This window comes from Cheilinus undulatus, linkage group 15 (genome assembly GCF_018320785.1).
Source record: "Cheilinus undulatus linkage group 15, ASM1832078v1, whole genome shotgun sequence".
NCBI lineage: Eukaryota > Metazoa > Chordata > Actinopteri > Labriformes > Labridae > Cheilinus > Cheilinus undulatus.
This window is the reverse complement of record NC_054879.1, coordinates 25168092-25189157: the sequence shown is the minus strand read 5'-3', so window position 1 is coordinate 25189157 and position 21066 is coordinate 25168092. Positions and strand designations below refer to the sequence as shown.

At 37.0% G+C, this 21066-nt stretch overlaps 1 protein-coding gene across 2 annotated transcripts in view; it reads left to right on the top strand.

The window, feature by feature from the left end:
* Window positions 1–19267, top strand: part of ttll4 (tubulin tyrosine ligase-like family, member 4) — a 29568-nt gene extending 10301 nt beyond the window's left edge. For both annotated transcript variants that reach the window (XM_041806794.1, XM_041806795.1), the window contains exons 7-21: window positions 1137–1255; window positions 2795–2905; window positions 3312–3388; window positions 3503–3697; window positions 3906–3988; window positions 4092–4220; window positions 4615–4737; window positions 4935–5033; window positions 10011–10145; window positions 10226–10363; window positions 10568–10664; window positions 10812–11022; window positions 12666–12733; window positions 12817–12887; window positions 13318–19267. In XM_041806794.1, coding sequence (XP_041662728.1) covers window positions 1137–1255; window positions 2795–2905; window positions 3312–3388; window positions 3503–3697; window positions 3906–3988; window positions 4092–4220; window positions 4615–4737; window positions 4935–5033; window positions 10011–10145; window positions 10226–10363; window positions 10568–10664; window positions 10812–11022; window positions 12666–12733; window positions 12817–12887; window positions 13318–13504 — 1843 coding nt within the window. In that variant the 3' untranslated portion in view covers window positions 13505–19267. The remainder of the gene's footprint in view (window positions 1–1136; window positions 1256–2794; window positions 2906–3311; window positions 3389–3502; window positions 3698–3905; window positions 3989–4091; window positions 4221–4614; window positions 4738–4934; window positions 5034–10010; window positions 10146–10225; window positions 10364–10567; window positions 10665–10811; window positions 11023–12665; window positions 12734–12816; window positions 12888–13317) is intronic.
* The last annotated feature ends 1799 nt before the right edge of the window (window positions 19268–21066 follow it).

Genomic DNA, 21066 nt, shown 5'->3' with positions numbered 1-21066 from the left:
TGCATTGTGCATCATATTGTTCTCCACTGTGATGTCTAAACAGTAGAACTCCCCACCAAAGACTCGGAGCTGAGTCTTTGCTAAAACAGCCTGGATAGGGGACGCTATTGTCGCCTTTTTCCCCACAACCAGCTGATTTGTTTGTGTTTCTTCCTGAATGCTATAGCTATAGTATGTAAAGTATGATGCAGCTACAATGTCAACATATGCCCGTCAGAGGTGGAAGGATTTTATTTCAGAGAAAAGATTTAGAAGAGGAGATTATCACCCCCTGTTCCTTCAGCTGTCTCTCTTTCTTCATATATGACTGTGACGTGAGTGGGTTTTATAAATTCATTTTCCAAGGTATAGCCTACGATCTGTGTATGTTGGACTTGATGTTGGATATCTTGAAGTAGCAATGCATTAGTGTATGTTATGACTACCTGGCTTACAGAATGATTTCCTGGCTTGTAATTCTTGTGTTCCTATTGAATTTGGCCCTTTGCTATGTTGTGAAAACATTCATAGTTGTTGTAACAGTGTATTTGTTCATAATATTTTGGATGTTTTGGTACCCCTTTTTGGTATAAATCAGGAAAATTTGGATTAAGTCAAACCATTTTTTCCTGCAGTTCATACAATACTTAACATGACAAACTCAATTTACCTAGGCATCCTTTTCAATCAGTTTCTCTGCTGTTAGCCCCAGTTTTCTCACTAAATGAGACAAAGTGACATCTTGATTGTTGGTAAGCCTAGCCTTACTTCAAAAATATTAAGTGACAAATGAAATGGTTGATAAATAGGTTAAAAAGTGCTGTCATCTGAGCGATAGGCTGATTTATCAATCAATTCATTCACTGTTATGGAGGAAGTAGTTGTCAATATTGAGAAATTAAGTGATATTTTTGAAAATTTCCCTACTTAAAGAATATTTCTTGTTCTTGATCTTCTCAAAACAGGCATTTTTCTGTCTTTTTAATGGTTAATGGAAGCCAAATCTGTCTTTTATTTAGATATTATATTCTTAACCAGATCTGACCATCACAGGCAACCTTCTATCGTTAACATCTATAGCTCGATATCATGCTGTAATGATTCTAGTAGAGGGGAGTTACATATGTCTCATGAGGAACCTTTACTTTTTCTTTCAGTGTGGAGGAGCCGATGTTATTGGAGGCAGAAGATGACAGAGAGGAGAAACCGGCTTTGGTTCCTAGTTTATTCCCCTTCTTCCCTCCGACGCTCTACTTCAGCACAGCCAATGAGAAAGGTAAGGGACAAGGATCTGTGTGAAATCACAAACTGTTCTCTCATCACTATTACTCTGGTATGGAGTTAATGCCATCTAATGTTAGAAATGAAGCTCCCTTGGTTAAGTTACAGGGTTTATATAAAGCAGCAAACTTTAGGATGAACCTCTGTTACTGCCACAGAAACCAGAACTTTATGAAGTATGATTTTATGTAGCAAAAATGATAAAATGTCCACATTATTAACGTTACATAGACTCATTAGAATCACTCCGCATTATAGGGAAAAATTCCTTTTTTTTTTTTTTTTTTTTTTTTTTAAACAAAATACATTAGAAGTAACAGAAATTTAACAACATTATTGTGGATTAAGGGTGTGCTTTACACTTTTTACCTACCTTTGATGAGACTTATGTCAGAGCATATTTTCAATTCTTGTGATAAACACAAGTATGTTGGTGGTTAGTTTGTGTCAGGGGTCATCTGTTACAATTTTCTGAGGTCCAATTCGACAAAATTTCCTTAAGGGAAGGTCCAGAAAATAATTTATAATAGAATAGAATAACCAAATAACTTTTTTGTTGAAAGTAAAAGCAGCTTTGTAGGTGATTTAGGTGTCCTGTGGACAGCTCTTTAAAGGGCAGATTCTGTAAAAAATGCTTAATAAAAAAAAATGTATATATATATATATATATATATATATACTGTGCTTAACAAATTTATTCGACCACCTGTCATATTTGTCTCAAAGGCCATCCAGCATCATGAAATTCTTTAATACGGACTCTTTCATTTTCAGTGAGCTCTCCACGTTTTACGATTTTGAACAGGATTGAGGGATTTCAAACTGAATCCACCCAAATTTGAGCCAGCCCACTGGGCTTCTCTGAGAAGTCAGAAATGAATCAAGCATAACATTCAACCACTAAAACTAATTTTTCTGTTCAAGAATGCAAGTAAGTAACTATAATTTGACATATAATCAAGAAATATTAATGTGCTTTACTATTTTTTCAGTTTTTTTGTGAATCAGTAAATTTGAAAATTCATGGATAACAATAATAATTATATTTTAGCATTAAAAATATAATTTGGGTTAAAGAGCTTCGACATATTAGTGTATTAACCATTGCAGAAACATAGAAAATGATTTTGGTAATTACCAATGCTGTTATTTTAGGGCAGTTGTGGCATAAACCTTACTTTGGTTAGGGTTAAGGTGGTCTAATAAATTTGTTCAGCACTGTATATATATATATATATATATATATATATATATATATATATATATATATATATATATATATATATATATATATATATATATATGTGTGTGATTCAGATGTCAATCCCCCACCTTATATTTCTGCCAGCTCAGAAACAGCAGCTTCTGTATTCAACCTCATTTAACTGATATTCTATCAAGGCTAAATGTCAAATTTTCTTCGTTTATCTTGTTGTATTAAATCTAGTTCAAATGCAATTAAGTTCATCTGTTGTATCATTACTATTATTTGGCAAAGTGTTAGTTATTTGCTGATGTTTTGTGTTCTCTGCAGTGGAGCTGCTGCCTGCAGAACAACGACGACTGTTAAAATGGAAGATAAGCACCGTTACGCCAAATGTTGTCAAACACACCATCGCCAGATCCCACTTTAAAGTCACCAAGAGTAAGTCCTATCAACATTGGATTCAGCCTCTGATTTACTGCTAAACTTGCAAATATCAAAGTAAAAACATCAATATCTGACAATCTTATCACCTAGTATTGTTAAGGATTAATTCATTCTCACCAGATTTTTACATTTTTTAAATTTACAAGGCCTGATGGCAGGTAATCTTGTTTAGATTTTGGCATATTTGTAGGCCATATCTTAACCTCCAGGGCTCCTCATTTAATATGATAAATGACATGTTAAAGTAGTCCAATGTACTCAAATGGTCTTGTTATGGCACCTTTGACAGTGACAGTTTTGCATGCATGACTGTAGATGGAGAGGAAAATGTCACAGACAGCTGTAATGAATGACAAAAGTTATCAAGACATGCCCTTTATTTGATTTTTTTTTTTCATAGAAAGCCATGACTGGTTGGGTTGCTGGGGTCATCACATGAAGTCGCCCTGTTTCAAAGCCCTCGGAGAACACCAGAAGGTGAGAAACAAAAGATACTCCTGACTTATTCTAGCTTTTTTCTCCCAGGAAACTTCAAACTCGTGTCTTTCAGAACCTCTCTTTAGTTTTTCTTTGTTGTTTCTTTTGTCCCAGTTGAACCACTTCCCAGGAACATTTCAGATTGGAAGAAAGGACCGGCTGTGGAGGAATTTATCCAAAATGCAGGTCCGCTACGGCAAACAGGAGTTTGGCTTCTTCCCCCGAACCTTCATCCTCCCTCAGGATATCAAGCTGCTCCGAAAAGCATGGGAGGACGGTGGCTCCAGGCAGAAATGGATCATCAAACCTGTATGTTCTGCTACCAGATGCACTAATTTTCTCTCTTCTAAATTTATTACAAGAGCTCAGAAGTAAAATCGGTCTGACCACAGAAATACAAATTAGTCTTTAGGCCATAATTAGCTCCTACTGATGTATTTTAAATTGTTAATTGTTGATTACTGGTAAGTAGCAAGAATGTATTTCCATTGTTTCTTTCTCCTAACATTGCTTACAGCCTGCATCAGCCAGAGGAATTGGTATCCAGGTCATCCACAAATGGAGCCAAATGCCCCGAAAGAGACCACTGCTGGTCCAAAAGTAAGTAGCCTGAGATCTACTGCTTAGGGTTTAAACTTCACTAACCCAGAGAGTATTTCCAGGATAGGATAAACATTAATCTTACTGGTTTGTTTTCCGGCAGGTATCTTCACAAACCCTACCTCATCAGTGGAAACAAATTTGACCTGCGGATCTACGTCTATGTGACATCGTACGACCCGCTCAGGGTTTACATCTTCTCTGATGGACTGGTCCGATTCGCCAGCTGCAAGTCAGTTTTCATCAGAACTGAACCAAAAACAGAAAGAAAAGATCTTGTGGATTAGATAATGCACACTTAACACAGAATATTCCTAAAATGACTTGTAAAAGTAATAGTATCTAATCAAGTGTACAGATGAATATGATGTGTGAAATATAATCCTAACAGGAATTGTTTTTTCACATTGAAACAAAGTCTGTTGAAAAACTCTAGAGGGGAAATAAGCTCTTGAGTTTCTTCCCATGTCTTTTATTGATAGTACAGATACTCTTTTAACAGGAAAGAAGCGCTATTGATGGACTCCATTAAGGAAAACGCTCCGTACCATGCCCTAGATTTTCAAAAACACCACTTATTAAGGTTGCACTTGAAGTAACATCACTTTTTAATTTCTACCTTCCAGGTATTCTTCTTCCATGAAGACTCTGAGTAACAAGTTCATGCACCTTACCAACTACAGCGTCAACAAGAAAAACTCTGAATACCAAACAAACAGCGACGACAAGGCCTGCCAGGGACACAAATGGTAAGAGAAAGAAAAGGAACGTTTCATAACATACCAAAGGATTTAGCAAACCAGCAACTATAAATCTTGCTCTGTCTTCATAGAGAATGACCCTTAGAAAATGTTAATCACAAAAAAATGGTGTATTTTATCAAGGTATTATTTCAAGAAGTCATGTGTGTTTTATTGGTTAAATGTTTGCTGTTGTGTCTCTCCAGGGCTTTGAAGGCCTTGTGGCAGTATCTGGGCTCAAAAGGAGTCAACACCACTCTGATCTGGGAAAAGATTAAAGACATCGTGATCAAGACCATCATTGCGTAAGTTTGCAAAATCTGATTTTTCTTTTTCTTAGCATGAATGGTGTTACCTTTTTTCCCAGGGAATTAATTTAGTTGTGTTGCAGAAAATTGACCTACTGAAAAGGCCTTTTCAAAGGCTCAGAAACTAAGAGGTTTGAGGGCTGCAGACCTGAACGTTGTTGATTGGGAATAACAGTCATGGACGAAAGTATTGGCACCCCTGGAATTTTTCCAGGAAATACTCCATTTCTCCCAGAAATTGTTGCAATTACAAATGTTTTTGGTATACACATGTTCATTTCCTTTATGTGCATTGGAACATCACAAAAGAATCTGAAGAAAAAAGACAAAATTGACATAATTTTACACAAAACTTGGCCGGACATGGGCCGGACAAAATTGTTGACACCCTCAACTTAATATTTGGTTGCACACCCTTGGGAAAAAAAATAACTGAAACCAATCACTTCCTATAACCATCAACAAGCTTCTTACACCTCTCAACTGGAATTTTGGACCACTCTTCTTTTGCAAACTGCTCCAGATTTCTCAGACTTGAAGGGTTCTTCTTGCAACAGCAATTTTAAGATCTCTTCATAGGTGATCAATGGGATTTAGATCCAGACTCATTGCTAGCCACTTCACAACTCTCCAGTGCTTTGTCTCCAACCATTTCTTGGTGCTTTTTGAGGTATGTTTTAGGTCATTGCTTGTTGGAACACCCATGACCTCTGACGCAAACCTAGCTTCCTGACACTAGGCGCTACAATGCGGCCCAAAATTTTTTAAATTTTCTCCAGATTTCATGATTCCTTGCACACAGTCAAAGCACCCAGTGCCAGAGGTAGCAAAAGAACCCCAAAGCATCTTTGAACCTCCACCATGTTTGACTGTAGGTATTGTGTTCTTTTCTTTGTAGGCCTCCTTCTGTTTTCTGTAAACAGTAGAATGACGTGCTTTTCCAAAAAGCTCTACCTTAGTCTCATCTGTCCACAAAATGTTCTCCCAGAAGGATTTAGGCTTACTCAGGTACATTTTTGCAAACTCCAGTCTGGCTTATTTATGTCTCTTTGTCAGCAGTGGGGTTCTCCTTGGTCTCCTGCCATAGTGCTTCATCTCATTGAGATTGCGATGTATGGTCCGAGCTGGCACTTTTGCACCCTGAGTCTGCAGGACAGCCTGAATTTGTGTGGAAGTTGACTGAGAATGTTTATCCAACGTTCCAACTATCCTGCGTTGCATTCTTTTGTCAATTTTTCTCTTCCGTCCACGTCCAGGGTGATTAGCCACAGTTCCATGGTTGTAAACTTCTTAATTATATTACGCACAGTGGCCAAAGGGATTGCAAGATCTCTGGAGCTGGTCTTGAAACCTTGAGATTGTTCATATTTTTCCACAATTTTGCTTCCTAAGTCCTCAGACAATTCTGGGCTATTCTTTCTCTTCTCCGTGCTTGGTGTGACACACACAAGCACACAACACAAAGGTTGAGTCAACTTTTATACATTCTAACTGGCTTCAGGTGTGATTTTTATATTGCCAGCGCCTGTTACTGCCACAGGTGAGTTTAAATGAGCATCACATGCTTGAAATAAAATGATTTACCCACAATTTTAAAAGGGTGCCAATAATTTTGTCCGGCCCATTTTCTTTTTTTTATGACTTGAATTTTTTATTTTATAATAACCAAATCAGTCATGAATACATACAGCAAACATCTTAAAACAAAAACCACTTCCCAACCCCCACCCACAAACCAAGAGGGGTCAGCATACCTTTGTGTGGCTAACAATATAGAAATAAATTACATTACCAAAATAACTTATGACAATGTTCCTACCAAATCCATCAACCCACTGCTCATTCATTCTGTCTTCACTCAGGCCTGTTAATGGTATCAAGATACATGCCCCATTTCAGGAAGTATTTTTCTGTTCTGTCCTGAATCCTGTATGACATTCTTTCATAAGCAGCAACAACACCCAGTTCCATTATCCATTTCGGAAAAGGAGGTTCTCCAGGTTTCTTCCAGTTCCTGAGAATGATCTGTCGTCCAGTCATTATAGCAGTCTGTATCCAGTGTGTCAATGGTTTAGGAAGAGCAGATAACACTTTAGAGTCCCAAGGACATACAGCATAGGACAGAGTACAAACTGACTTTTTATGACATTAACAATGTAACCATGTATCTTTATTCAATCCTGATGAATCATGGGGCATGACCATAATACATATATCAGTGTATCCTCATCCACACAACATTTCCAGCAGGTAGCTGTATCTTTTAAGCCAAGTCTAAAAAGCCTGCTTGGGGTCCAATAAAATCGGTGCAGAATTTTAAATTGAATAAGCCTCACCCTCAAATCCCTGGACATCATTTGTAAGTTTCCAACATTCTTAACCCACTCCTGTTCATCATATATTACCCCCAAATCTCTTTCCCAAGAGAGTCTGAGGGCCGTGAGATCTCTGCTGCCTCCATAATCTATCAGCATCCTATAATATTTAGCCACTTCATGGCCTTCCCCCAATGTCTGTATAATTTTATCTAATTTTTCTGCTGATCTAGGAGTGTGAAAACAAGATCCACACATATTTATCAATAAGTGATGTAATTGGAGATATCTCCAAAATTGGGTTTGAGGTAAATCATACTGTTGTTTGAGATCATCAAAAGATTTAAGGGTGTTGCTACAATATAAGTTCTCTAACCTAAGAGTACCTCTTTCCACCCATTCCTTCCAAATAAATGATCCATTACCAATATTTAACTTTGGGTTCAGCCAAATACTAGACCTCTGATTTAAGTAAGGATCAAGCTCTATCAGTCCCGAGACCTTCCTCCATGCACTTTGAAGATGGGATATTACTGGGTGAGGCTTTGTATGTGCAAATGATTTGGTAAACAAGCAGTGAAGCAGAGGAAGAGGAGCTGAAACAGACTGTTCTATTTTGTACCAAGGTGGAGCTCTCTCAGGAGGCAGAGCCCAATGTGCCAGATGTCTCAGACTGAAAGCATAATAATAATATAAAAAGTTTTGGAAATCCCAATCCCCCTCTGTCCACAGGCCTTTGTAATTTCCACATATTTATACGTGGTCGCTTACTGTTCCACAGAAATTTTTTAAAGACATTATCAAATCTCTTAAAGTGGCTGTCAGGAATTTCTAACGAAAGAGACTGCAACAGTTGACTAATCCTGGGAACACAATTCATTTTTATGACGTTAACTTTACCCCACAATGACAAATATAATGTTGACAAACAGTTTAAATCAATGTCTGATTTCTGCATTAAAGGATCAAAGTTCACTTTAATAATATCATCTAAATCAGGTGGGAAAAGCACTACCAAATACTTCAACCCTTGCTTCGGCCATTTAAATCCACCTTCCTTAAAGAATGTAGTCGGACAGTATTTAGTCAAAGGTAGGGCCTCCGATTTTTCCCAGTTGACCTTATATCCCGAGAATTTTGAGAAGGTATTAATTATATTAAGCAAAGAGGGTTTTGATACTACCGGGTCCGATACCAGTAAAAGGATATCATCTGCGTACAACAATAATTTGTGAATAGAGTTATTACACATCACTCCTGGAAAATTATCATCAATCCTAATTGCTGCTGCTAACGGTTCCATCACTAAGCAAAATAATAAAGGGCTAAGTGGTGATCCTTGACGTGTTCCTCTCTCCAACTCAAAATATGAAGATATATAGCTGTTAGTTTGTACTGCTGCCTCTGGCCGGTTGTATAAGAGCTGTACCCACTTAATAAATTTTTCTCCAAACCCAAAAATTTCTAAATTCCTAAACAAGAAACCCCATTCCACCCTATCAAACGCTTTTTCAGCATCGAGTGAAACAACAGCTATTGGTAAATTTGAATCTGACACTGCCCAAATGATATAAATAAAGTGTCTGATGTTATCTGCAAAACTACGCTTTTGAATGAAACCTACTTGATCTTCATGCACCAAAGAAGACATAACCTTCTCCAGCCTATTAACAAGCACTTTAGAGAGAATCTTGGTATGTAATGGGATAAGCAAAATCGGACGGTAGTTTTTACAGTTGCATGGATCGTTATCCTTCTTAAGAATAAGTGTAATTAAAGCTTTTGACAGCGTAGCTGGTAGTTCACTTTTTTCAAATGCTACATTATACATGTCTAATAACAGAGGTGTCAGTTCAAGGAAGTAACATTTAAAAGATTCAGCTGTGAAGCTGTCTGGCCCTGGGGCTTTTCCATTAGAGAGGCCTTTAATTACTCTTACAATTTCTTCACCAGTTATTGGACAATCAAGATCTGTTTTTTGTGTTTCAGTCAATTTGGGTAGATTAAGTCTTTGAAAAAAGTTTCCATACATTCTTGCTTCCTTTGGGTGTCTGCTGTATATAATTTGAAATAAAATTCTCTGAACTCATTATTAATATATCTACAGATTTGGTTTTTAACACGCCCGCCTCTGGTCTAATGGCTGAGATAACAGATGCTAATCCGGCCCATCTTCTGAGTTTTGTGTAAAATTGTGTCAATTTTGTCTTTTTTCTTGAGATTTTTTGTGTTCCAATGCACATAAAGGCAATAAACACATGCATACCAAAAACATTTGTAAAGTAATGGTGTATTTTCTGGAAAAATTCCAGGGGTGCCGATAATTTTGTTCATGACTGTGGTTAACAACTCTGCTAATGACCCTCAGGTGACCATGTCACCTGTCTTCAGCAACTTTATAAAGTACACTGTAACTGTATCAAGATCTCACAGTATGATAATACCTCAGTAACAAGTCCACGGTACAGTATTAATTACGGTATTAAAAAAAAAAAAAAAAAAAACAACAACAAAGACTTAGAAATAGTGGTGTCGGCATTTATTAAATAACAGTTACCCTTTAAATATTAAAATATATGCAAAGAAAAGAGCTGTAGGTGTGCTTAAAACTTATGCTTTTGACATGATAACACAAGTACATCTCTTTGCCGGTTATCAGCTCAGAACCGTATGTGAACAGTCTGATGAAACTGCACGTTCGAGCACCGTACAGCTGCCACGAGTTGTTCGGCTTTGATATCATGCTGGATGAGAACCTGAAACCCTGGATCCTGGAGGTCAACATCTCACCAAGGTAAGGCTCAAAAAATCAAACGTAGAAAACATGTTAAGGATTTCAGACTACATCCTTCAGCTGTCTTGTTTCTGCTTCAGCCTCCACTCCAACACAGCGCTGGATGTTTCCATCAAAGGTCAGATGATCAGAGATCTCCTCAACCTGGCTGGATTCAGAATCCCAAATAAAGAAGATGTGTTAGCTTCCTGCAGCAGTGCCTCTAGCTCCACCAGCAGGTATGGAGGAGGCAGTAAATCATACACTAAAGGGTCACATAATTTACTCTTTGATTGGGATGAAACAAGCGTAATGTGGTCATGATTTAAGACAAAGTTTTAATATTATTCAACTGGATCCTCAGCTCATTAAAAATTGTCTTCCTGTTTGATTAACTTCTGTGTTTTCTTTGTATTTGTGTTTTTTTTGTGTGTGTGTATTAGCTTGTGTGGTGGGATCAGGGAGAGGGCCAAGCCTGATCTGAGCGCTGATGAGAAGGTAAAACGAGCCTTTTACCTCACACAACGCTACGCTGACCAGGTAAAGGAACTCAAACACAGTACAAAGATGAAAAGGGAAAATTTGTTGATCTTAGCCTATTATCAAGAACCTAAATGGCTTATATGCTGAATTTATTATTCCAAATGACTCAAAAACAGGATTTTGCCCCTCTTCTATCTCTTGTAGGACTTCCTTGCCTCTGTATTGGACGTCCTGACTCCAGATGACATCCGTGTGCTGGCAGAAAGTGAGGATGAAATGAATCGTAAGGGAGAATTTGAGCGAGTCTTCCCCTCACCATCATCATCTCGCTACCTTCGCTTCTTCGAGTGTCCGAGGTACCTCAACATCCTGCTGGACCAGTGGGAGCAGAAGTACTGGAACAACAGGACCAAAGGTATGCATGCGTTTCTCAAATACAATATCAATTTGTTGATCGGATTGTTTCTCAAAGTTCATTTGACTCGAGTCAAACATCGCAGAAAGGAAGTGAATGTTGAATTAAACAGATTTCTACCTAAACTTGTTTATTTAAATTCAGTTTATCATGTCTGTCTTTTTTTTTTTTTTTTTTTTTGCTTTAAACAGATATGGTTTCACTTGTTACGTATCCTGATTGTTACTTGTAAAGGCCTGTGTGATTATGCACATGTATTTGTTAAATAGCAGCACAGAAATCAATTTTATGCATCATTAAAAGTTTTGATTATATGTAAAGGATATTTTTTATGCAATTTCTAACCTTTCCAGGAAATTTTCTAAGAGTTTACAACAGAGCAAAGTCAGGTGTACACTGTGATTTTCAGCCAATTCAGACAGGAAGTTTTGGGTCACATGACTACGGCCCACAGGTGTTGGTTGTTGTGCAGTATACAGGGGGACATGACAGCCTACCATGGCTCAATTAACGTAGCGACTGGTCTGATTGATTTCTGGCATACTTGAAAATTGGTTGCACAGCCTCACACAGTCACACAGTAAAAGCAGAACCACAAGGAGATTCCTCAACTTTGGGGCATTTTTTACCTTTGTAAACTGTCCTTCAGCATCTTAAATCATCAAGAAAGCAGCACAGAAGCCTGTTTAATGTGACTTCCCTTTGATTAAGGAAATAAAAAAGTAAGAAAAAGGCTTACCTGCAGACCTCTGGCTAATCTTGGATATTTGTTATTTCGCTGCTGGTTGTGTTTGCTGGTAAAAATGTATATATGTGTGTGCGAGCAAGAGATGGCCAGAGCAGGTTTGTTGCTGTTGTAGCTGTTTCGCTAGTGAAAAAGAAACAATATGACTTCAACCTCATTGTGTGAGACTTTTAAAATAATACTCCTCTTGCATTGGTCACAGTGTACGTCTGGCATAAAGCTGCTCACATTTAAATAGGAAATGGTGTTAATCACCTTATCATGATTTAGATAGAAACAGGAGATCTTGTCCTATGTAACTTTTGACAGAGAGGTATAATACACTAACCTTGCAAAGCAATTGGATTGTTTAGATTCCACATCTGCCATCAGGTGGATCCATCTTGTATAGATTCAGGTTATTTGACCAATCAGTGTCATTTGAGGAGAATGAGGTGGTTGCTACAAGCGTGATTACATTGATGTGGTGGCAAGCCTGTAAACAATGATGACTAGTGAGGAGATTAGCAAAGATAAGCCCTGTTTTTCAGGGCTGGACAACATTTCTTTATTAAAATAAGAGTGAAGAACCACACTGAAGGCCTACTTTACTATTCCTCTGACTGGCTACAGCAAGACTTCAATTTACAAACTGGCTCCAATGATGGTGAAGAATTCTGTAGTGACATGACAACAGCTGCCTGTTAAGCTCATGTTATGTAGTTTACCTTGGGACTGCACATTCCTACTGTGTCCATTTTTTTTTTTAATCATACCTAATAGACACCCTTCTATGGGCTTTTACCATATGTGGATTGGTCTATCTGGCATGTCAGGTTTATATAGCATAGTGCAACCTGCTTGAACTGTTATTCCCGATTTTTTGGAGGGATAGTGAAATATCTGTTTTTATGTGTAGGTATCAGTCTGCTGACTTCTCTCTGTCATAAAGCAGTCCATCTGGGAACAAACGACCCTTCTCACATGGTAGGGAAACTGCAGCACGACCAAATGAGTAAGTCCAACAGAATTACAGGATCATTTTTCTAATCATTGTTTTTTTTCCTTAGTGGTCCAAGTGTAGCTACATCTCCAGATTTGAATCCCAGAGACAAGACCTCGTCAGCCCATCCAGATCAAGGTAAAAGCATGCAAAGCGTAAAAAATACATCTCAGGAGTGAGAATCCACCAATACTGCTGTATTATACCAAGTAGACATGAAACAAAGCAGAGTCAACTCTGTTTTTGCTGCAATATCTTGGGTAGTTTGGATAGTGTGCTGTACTAGTCAATAGCAACTTAATGTCTATGTGGGGCAGCTAAACAAACGTATCTTCAACTGAAGACAATAAAGTTTCAGTGTAAAGGTTTTCTCTGCATAGTTGGTGCAACTACACAATGATTTTATGGTGAAAATGTTAAAGCAGAATCACAATTCTTAGATACTAAAGGCCTACATACCATCTGTGCAGGCCTGAATACAATAAACATGATATGTTTAGAATTAAATCAAAACTGACAGTAAATTTACCCAAATATCTCCCTGCTGCTTTCTGATCTGATCCTGCAGGGTGGTGGTCAGCCATCAGCACCGCTCCCGTCATAACAATGATGAAGGATCGGACGGGGAGGTCGCTTCAGTCTCAAGTCTGCCTGTTTCACCGAGTCCTGGATCCAGTGTGACCAGCAGTGCCTGCACAAGTCCTCAGCCCAGCCTCAGCCAGAGTCTGCTGCCCCAACAGTTTGCCTCGCTCTGAGACTCGGGTTGCTAACATCATGATCGGTACCACACAGTCCCCTCTATTATCTCTCAACACCAAAATTCTTTTCAACACTCACTCTAAAGGGGAACGAACTGAGAACTGCAAGCTTGAAGCCCAGTCTTAACCTTGTTAAAGAGAATGCATTTTAACTGTTATTAACACAAAGAAGGAAGTGTAACAAGAAATATTATATACTTAAAGGATTTTTGCAGAGAATGGATTTGTTATGACTATGCTAAATTCCACAAAGTAGTTTTGATACAAAAAACGAGCCCCATTACTCAAACATCAGTAAAAATCAAACATTTAAAGGACCATACCAGTGTTTTTTGTATTTTTTTAATATTACCCTGCTGTTTTCCAGCTGTGGTTTAAATCTATCCAGGTTTTCTGGGCAGTAGCTGATTAACAGTAGTTTCTTTGCAATGTGAAAAGTGTCCTCCAGAGACTTGCAACACATCGTGAACTTCAGTTCTGCTAAACTTGTCAGGATGACATTGCTGAATTTGCAATTTTTGGGTTACTCAGAGCTTTATCCGGTGTTGATTATGCTGCTTTTGTGACAGAAGACTGGCATGTGATACATTTGAGTAAAACCTTCAGGAAATGGTCATTAAGGGTGTTTACAGACAATATAAATACTAGATGGAAAAAAAAATGAAATTCAAAAATTAAGGCTTGATGATATGGCTTAAAGTAAAATCTCTGTTTCTAACCTCTAAACTCAATGTATTATGTTAATGGATTTTTTTTCCTAGGGGTAGAAAGTCGAGCAGGTGCACAAATAATCTTAATATCTGTCATTCTGATCAGGCATTTCAGTTGATCAAAGCCCAGGAGGAGCAACTGAGGAAATGCAAAATAAATCTAGAATTTCATTTTAATATTTAGATTTCCACTAACAGAATTAGTTGATCAAATGGATTGATTGCCGAGGCCTAGCAGTCGTAGATCCTAAAAATATCACTTCACTGATTCAATAGAAAACCCTTTGTTGAAGCTCTGGCACACAGAATTCATCATTTAAAAAAAACATAAAGGTGATACTCTGGAAAACAATTTTGACCTAGCTGCCTGCCAGTTATTTTCTTTATAGCAAGCAGAGTTGTTTTTGTTAAATGTTGCTTTGACACCGTGTCCTTTGGCATGTCAGCATCAGATATCACTTTGCATTGCGCAGCTTCCTGTCCATATTGCATCCATTAAAGATGAAATTTCATTTTATTCCTGAGCAGTATGAAAGGGAGCACTTTTAATGTGAATGCAGAGAAATGGAAGATGATGCTTCGTATTGGAATGTCTTTGACAGCAGTGAGCTCAGTAGTTTTACCTCCATGTTAACACAAGTCAGAGTACCATATTTCTATTCAGATGTGGTTATTATTAATGCACAGCTAGCTCTAATTTTTAACAGAAACTAACAGGCTCTATGAGTAAAGAAAGAAAGAAGAAGAAAATCTTCCTGTCAAACACTCCTCGTGCCTTGGCAGTTTCCTCTGTTCATCATTCATGTCCACAGGTGTGACTGAGAGGAAAATAGACATAGGATGACAGGTGTGCTGCATTGTTTGTGAGCTTTTAGGACACTTTGGTAGGAAACAACTGAATTAAGTTGATCTTTTCATGACAAAAGTGATGGCTCATATTGCATGCTGTTAGGACATCACTGTGACACCTCCTTGGCAACAGACTAATATAAAAACCTTGGATGGGATCAGTTTTCCCTGTAGTGGAAGTGCAGTGGAAGGGTATCAAATTTTAACAACTATTTCAGCTGTCTTCTTGTGTTTGGATCACTTAGCATTTTCAAAGAAGAGCAGCAGGGGTCCACTAGAAAACTTTCAAACTGTCTCAAAGTATTATCTTTGCAGTTCTTGGAAGTTTTTCTCAAACCAAGTACTGACAGGTAATAATACTTTGATCCAATCTTTAGTCATGTTTAAAACACAAAGTCATCGTGAATGTAAGAAAGAGAGCTGCGGGAGGTTGGTCAAATTCGCTGAAAATATGCACACATTGTCGTGTCAGTTCAGCTGTCACAAAGATGCAAAAGTTGAGTTGACATCTCTTAAAAATGGACAAAGAGTAAAGGAGATTGCATTGTTTTTAGAAGCGGATATATACACTTTTTCAGTCCTGATCTGATTCTGATACACATGTACATATACCAGATATTAAATCTTATATATTTTTAAAATTCTAATTAATATTCCTAATGTTTTTCATGGTATTATATGTGTGAGGTTAACAAAAATGTTTTAAAATGCACAAAACTTATCATTATTACCAAAACAAGTATCTAAACTATGTGTCAGCTTCATATAGAAACATGTAGAAGCAACAAATGTAATGTTTTCGACTTAAATATTTGAATATTCTACAGTGTACTGCAGGAAAAAGTAGATTTTAACGCTCACTCATTGCATGCTGCTAGGACATACTGCGACACTTCTTTGACGACAGTGAAATAGGCAGATTTAACGATTGCTTCAGCTGTCTGCTTGTGTTGGCATCACTTAATCTTTCAACAAAGAGTTAAAGGACCCTGTGTGGAAATTCTTGTCTTAAAGATAATCTTTGCAGTGTTTCTCAAAAGTATTCCTCAAACCAAGATTGTCAAAGTTTTCTAATCTTTGATTATTTTTGGTACAATGTGTTTAAAACAATTTCTATAACTTTTTAAAAATCGTCATTATTGAAAAGTACAAGTGCTTTTAAAAACAGATCTTCGATTATGTTTAATACCCAAAGTTGCTGTTAGTGAAAGAAAGATAATGCTTGTAGTTTGCTCAAATTAACTCCAAAATTTCTGAGTCAGGCTGTCACAAAGATGAAAAAATCTGTAAACATCTCTTACAGATGGACATAGAGTTCTGAATTAAATTCTTAAAAGGGGTATAACAGTTTTTGTTGTAAATAGAAAATATAAAAAAAGGGCAAACACGCACAGCTAAGGATTTTACATGGTATCCACTCCTCAGTCCAGGGGGTGGTTCTGCTCGTAACTGCTTACAAACTGTTTAAAAATAATAAGAAAAAGCTGGCACAATAAAGCACTTTTCTGTGATGTTTTTAATGAATCACTGGATGTGAAAGTAGAGGGGGTTTAAGACATTATAAGTTCTGTGAACCATTATTTATCCCTACTAATTAAGAAATGTACAAAAGAGAAAAAGGAGTCCATCAAGTCTGCAGGCACACTATTGCACAATAATTGCACCAAAACAACCTGCAACATTTCGGTACCAAAACTTCGGCGTTGGAGATGTTTCTGCATATTTCGTTAGTTTAAAAGGGTAATTTTTTCCAATATTAGTGGTCCAGGATTTCCATTTTTGTTGCTGTGTTATTAAAACAGGTATCCATATCTTTTCATTTATTGATTTGTTTGTTATTTCATAACTAAAACTAGTTGGTACTGTTCATTTAGCAATCAGTCCTTTAAAACTAAAATAATTTGTTGTTTGAACACTTCCATTTTGATTCATCCCTCCTTTCTTTTTCACCTTAATGAATTAGTCATTGCTGGTACAAGACCTAAAAATATCAAGAGGAGGTACCAACTTGCCACAAAGCAGTTTACAAAGGTTATTTTGAATGCATTCACATTAGCAAGATCACAATAGCCCAGCCAACTCTGCCGTACAGAATGCAGGTGTCAAAAATGTTGCTGAAACACTGTGATTCCTCTTATGTCTGAATATTAAGACTGTTACTGGTGTGATGCTGAGAAGATTGCACAAAAAGTTTAACATTCCCAGCCTCAATCTTTGTGTGCATGAATGTTCATGAAAGATTTCAGAAGCTCTCGTAAACGGTTGGAGAAGCGGGGTGGCAGTGCTGCAGAGAAAGACGAGACTACAGTCGTCAGATCTCTGGAGCAGAATCTAAAAATCTTTGAGTACTTGATCTTTCAGTGGTTGGTGGTGTTTTGGTGTGTTTGATAAAGCCTCTTTATCATGAACTTATATGTTAAAGAAACTTGAAGATAAACTTTAGTCTGACAAGCATGTAAGCAGACACAAACGTAAAATAATATAAAGGGCATTTGTATTATTGACTCATAGCTGTTATAATAAAGTTATCTCAAAAGTCTTACTTTAAATCTAAAAAGGGCCTTTGTGTTTTTTTGTTTTTTTAACTTCATTTTAAGGAACTTCAGCTGCCAAATCCATATCCAGCACCTGAATTTAACCCTGAAGAAAATGTATTTATTGCATGGTCATTCATATGAATTGTTTGATGGCAGTTTACATAGAAAATACATTTTTAACACATATAAACTGAGTCTTTTGGGGTTCAGTGTTTGCTGTTAAGTGAGAACAGATTTGGGATTTTTTTATGGTAACTAAGGGGGAAAAGAATTTATGTCAAACAGAATATTCAGTAAAACTTCAACTAAAAGCCCAGTTCAGTGCTGCTCATTTTCCCAAATAAAGGCAGGTCTCTATTAGGGACCCCTTCAGGCATTTAGCATTAAAATATTTAGTGGATCAAAAATAAGAAAAAGAATTGATTTAATGATACCGATACCTTAATTTGAGTGCATATAAATATTTTTACAATTTTATAATTTTCTGCTGCTGCACTTGTTTAAAAAGAACAAAAACCCATTTCAAATCAATGCCTGGGCTGTTAATTAAAGTTTTATGGTAAATCTTCTGTGCAGATACTTTATAAAAACCTTCTTGAAGTTAAAATGTGTTGATACACTTTTTCTCAAAAGCTATTCTCTCTGATAACAAACTGACAGGTGCAGCTGGCTGTGAATTAGAAAGGTGTTGCTGTTGCATGCACGAATAGTTCTTTACCGCAGTCCTATCAACAAAAATATTAAAAGCTTATGGAATATGCTGTGTTTTCAATCTTAGTGGACAAGGTTTAGAAGCAGGGCTGTCAATCTAATTGCATTAGTTGCAGGCATTTTTTTTTAAATGTTAAGCGGTCCTTAGCTATTTAGTGTAACTTTCTATAGCAAGCTCCTTCTCTGAGGTTTAGCTGATTTTAGTTTTGATCCACCCAAATTTCATCATAACAGAAAACTAAATACCCTCAGTACAAAATGAAACAAAAAGGTTTTTTTTTTAGAAATCCCTGTAGTTTTACTGTTAAACTTAACTGGGTTACTCACATAGAGAACAACTGAGATGATCATCTGAAAAGTGTAAAACTATTACACTGGATGTCACTGGGTTATTTTGTACATGCACTCCTGCATAGTTATTCATGTGTAACAGTGCTGAACAGTGTATTTGAAAGAATTAGCGCACAAAAGCGCACTTGGAAGAATTGCTTCATATTGTCAATACAGACTTAAAAACTGTTTATAAATATAACACAAATATTTAACACAAATACAATTTAAACTTATGATTACTTGCTAGCAATTTCTCAATTGTGATTAATCACAATTTAAACAATTTGATCATTTGACAGCCCTGTTTTAGAGTAATCAAATGCAAGCCATGTTTTTTGTTGTTGTTTTTTCATCTTGCTCTTTAGCAGATACCACACTACTGTGCAGCATCAGTGCTGTACATATTCATAATCTTATGCAGTCTCTAACAAACATTAACATACATGGAACTGAAGTTAGGATTTTACATGTTAAGTCTTTATTTTGTCAAAGGCCTTTAAAGGGGACATCTGCAAAAATCACTTTTTCAGGCTTTTCTAACAAAAATATGTGCCCTTGTCCACAATCCCCTCAAATACCAGAGAAATTAATTCCCTTCCACCCTCTCTTTCTCCACCTTTCAGAAAATGAAAAATGTGCTGAAACAAGCCATTCTCAGATTTTTCCCCAAGTTCCATGCTCCTCTCCTGATCTTCCTCTCAGCTGCCAGCTGAGATGCTGGATAGCTCAGTGGGTTACCCTGCTGACTTTTGTCTGGGAGATTGATGGTACCTAGTCAGGCCCACAACTTTGGATAAAAGTGTCCTGTTGTAACATCGTAACAACAGGAGTGCCACATCCATTTCCTGAGAGGGGTGAGGTCAGGGGCAGAGTCAGGTAGCTGATTACCATTTAAAGCCACAGACACAGCAACGTCTCATTCTGAGAAGGGCTGAAACAGAGGGGCTTTTAGACATGCAAAAATCCTATACCGGAGTGTTTTTTCAGCAACAAACTTCACAGGCATGTTTTGGGGACCTCTGAGAACAATATAAACTTGTCTTAAAAGGGTAAAATATGTCCCCTTTAAATACAACAGGATGGGATGCAGAAATGGCCCTAAGTCTTTTTCTAGGCTTAGTTCATCAAAAGATTAAATCCATATACAGTAAGAATGATCCAGTTTTTAAAGTTCAACTGTACAGGATCTCCAGCTATCTTTCCCAGCATGGGCCCAGTTTTTCAAAAAATATCTAACATGGTTACCTCTAGTTTTAGTGAAAATTTAGCTGAAAAGATTTTTTAAATCCATGTGTAAATATATTAAGGGCTGATACTGATTATTAGTAGGTCATGTGACCGATAACTTATATCTGGAATTGTTATGCATTTGTTTTGGCAAGATGTACTGACTGTTGCACAAGTAAAACTGCATTTTATAAAATTAAGGAAAATAAACAATTTAGCCACTCAGGCCTTAGTGTTGATTGCCTGGTAGTTGTGTGACATCAAGCCAGTCAGATTGGGCAGGACATTAGGTGAGACTGTTGAGAGTGAAAGGAAAACCAGAGGGGAAGACAAAACTTGCGGTGGAGCCAAAGTAACACACCTTTGATTCATCTGATCTTGGGCAATTATGGATACAATTAAAATGCTGATACCGCAAACTGACTAAATGCCAAATATCAGCATCCATAATCAGCTAGGCAGATAATCGGTCAACCCCTGAAATGTACAAAGTTTCAACCAGTGAGGGAAAAAGACAACTTGCAATTGTCTCACAGGCCTTTCACCTAATTAGCTATCATCAAAGATCCAAGGAAATATAAAACTGAATTAAGAATGCACAAGCTGTTACGGTTTTGTATGTTTGGCTAATACCTAATTTAATGTATGCATATGAAATCTATAGTAATCTCTTTTCTGTCTTCAGTTGACACGAATATGAGCTATAAAATATACAAAACCACCAATATATTAAAAACAATGTGTTTTCATTTGACTTAGGTTACATCCCGTTCTTAAACGTTTAACATATTCTATTTCACAGCCAACCCACCGTCGTGTTTGTTTGCTGCTGTTTAGAATTCAAGTATATGAATTTTGAGAACATTAACACTGGGTTTGAAGTTGTATTCATCATAACAGAAATATTCTAAATGTATGGAAATGATGATATTTTTTACTAACTTGACTGTTGTATAACTTACATGTTAAAGGGCTGTATGAAACGCTCAGGATGACAATTTAACAATAAAAGTTATTTGTGGTAAACATTGTGTAATTGGCTAATTTATAATGACAGTTTTGTTGGATATTTTCTTATTGCTGTCTTTATGCCTGCATGGCAGCAGAACATGTGTTGAGTTATTGTTCCTCTTTTAAGTTTGTATATCACTTTTTAGACTGGCCTTGATAAATGCCACATAAACTTTATCAT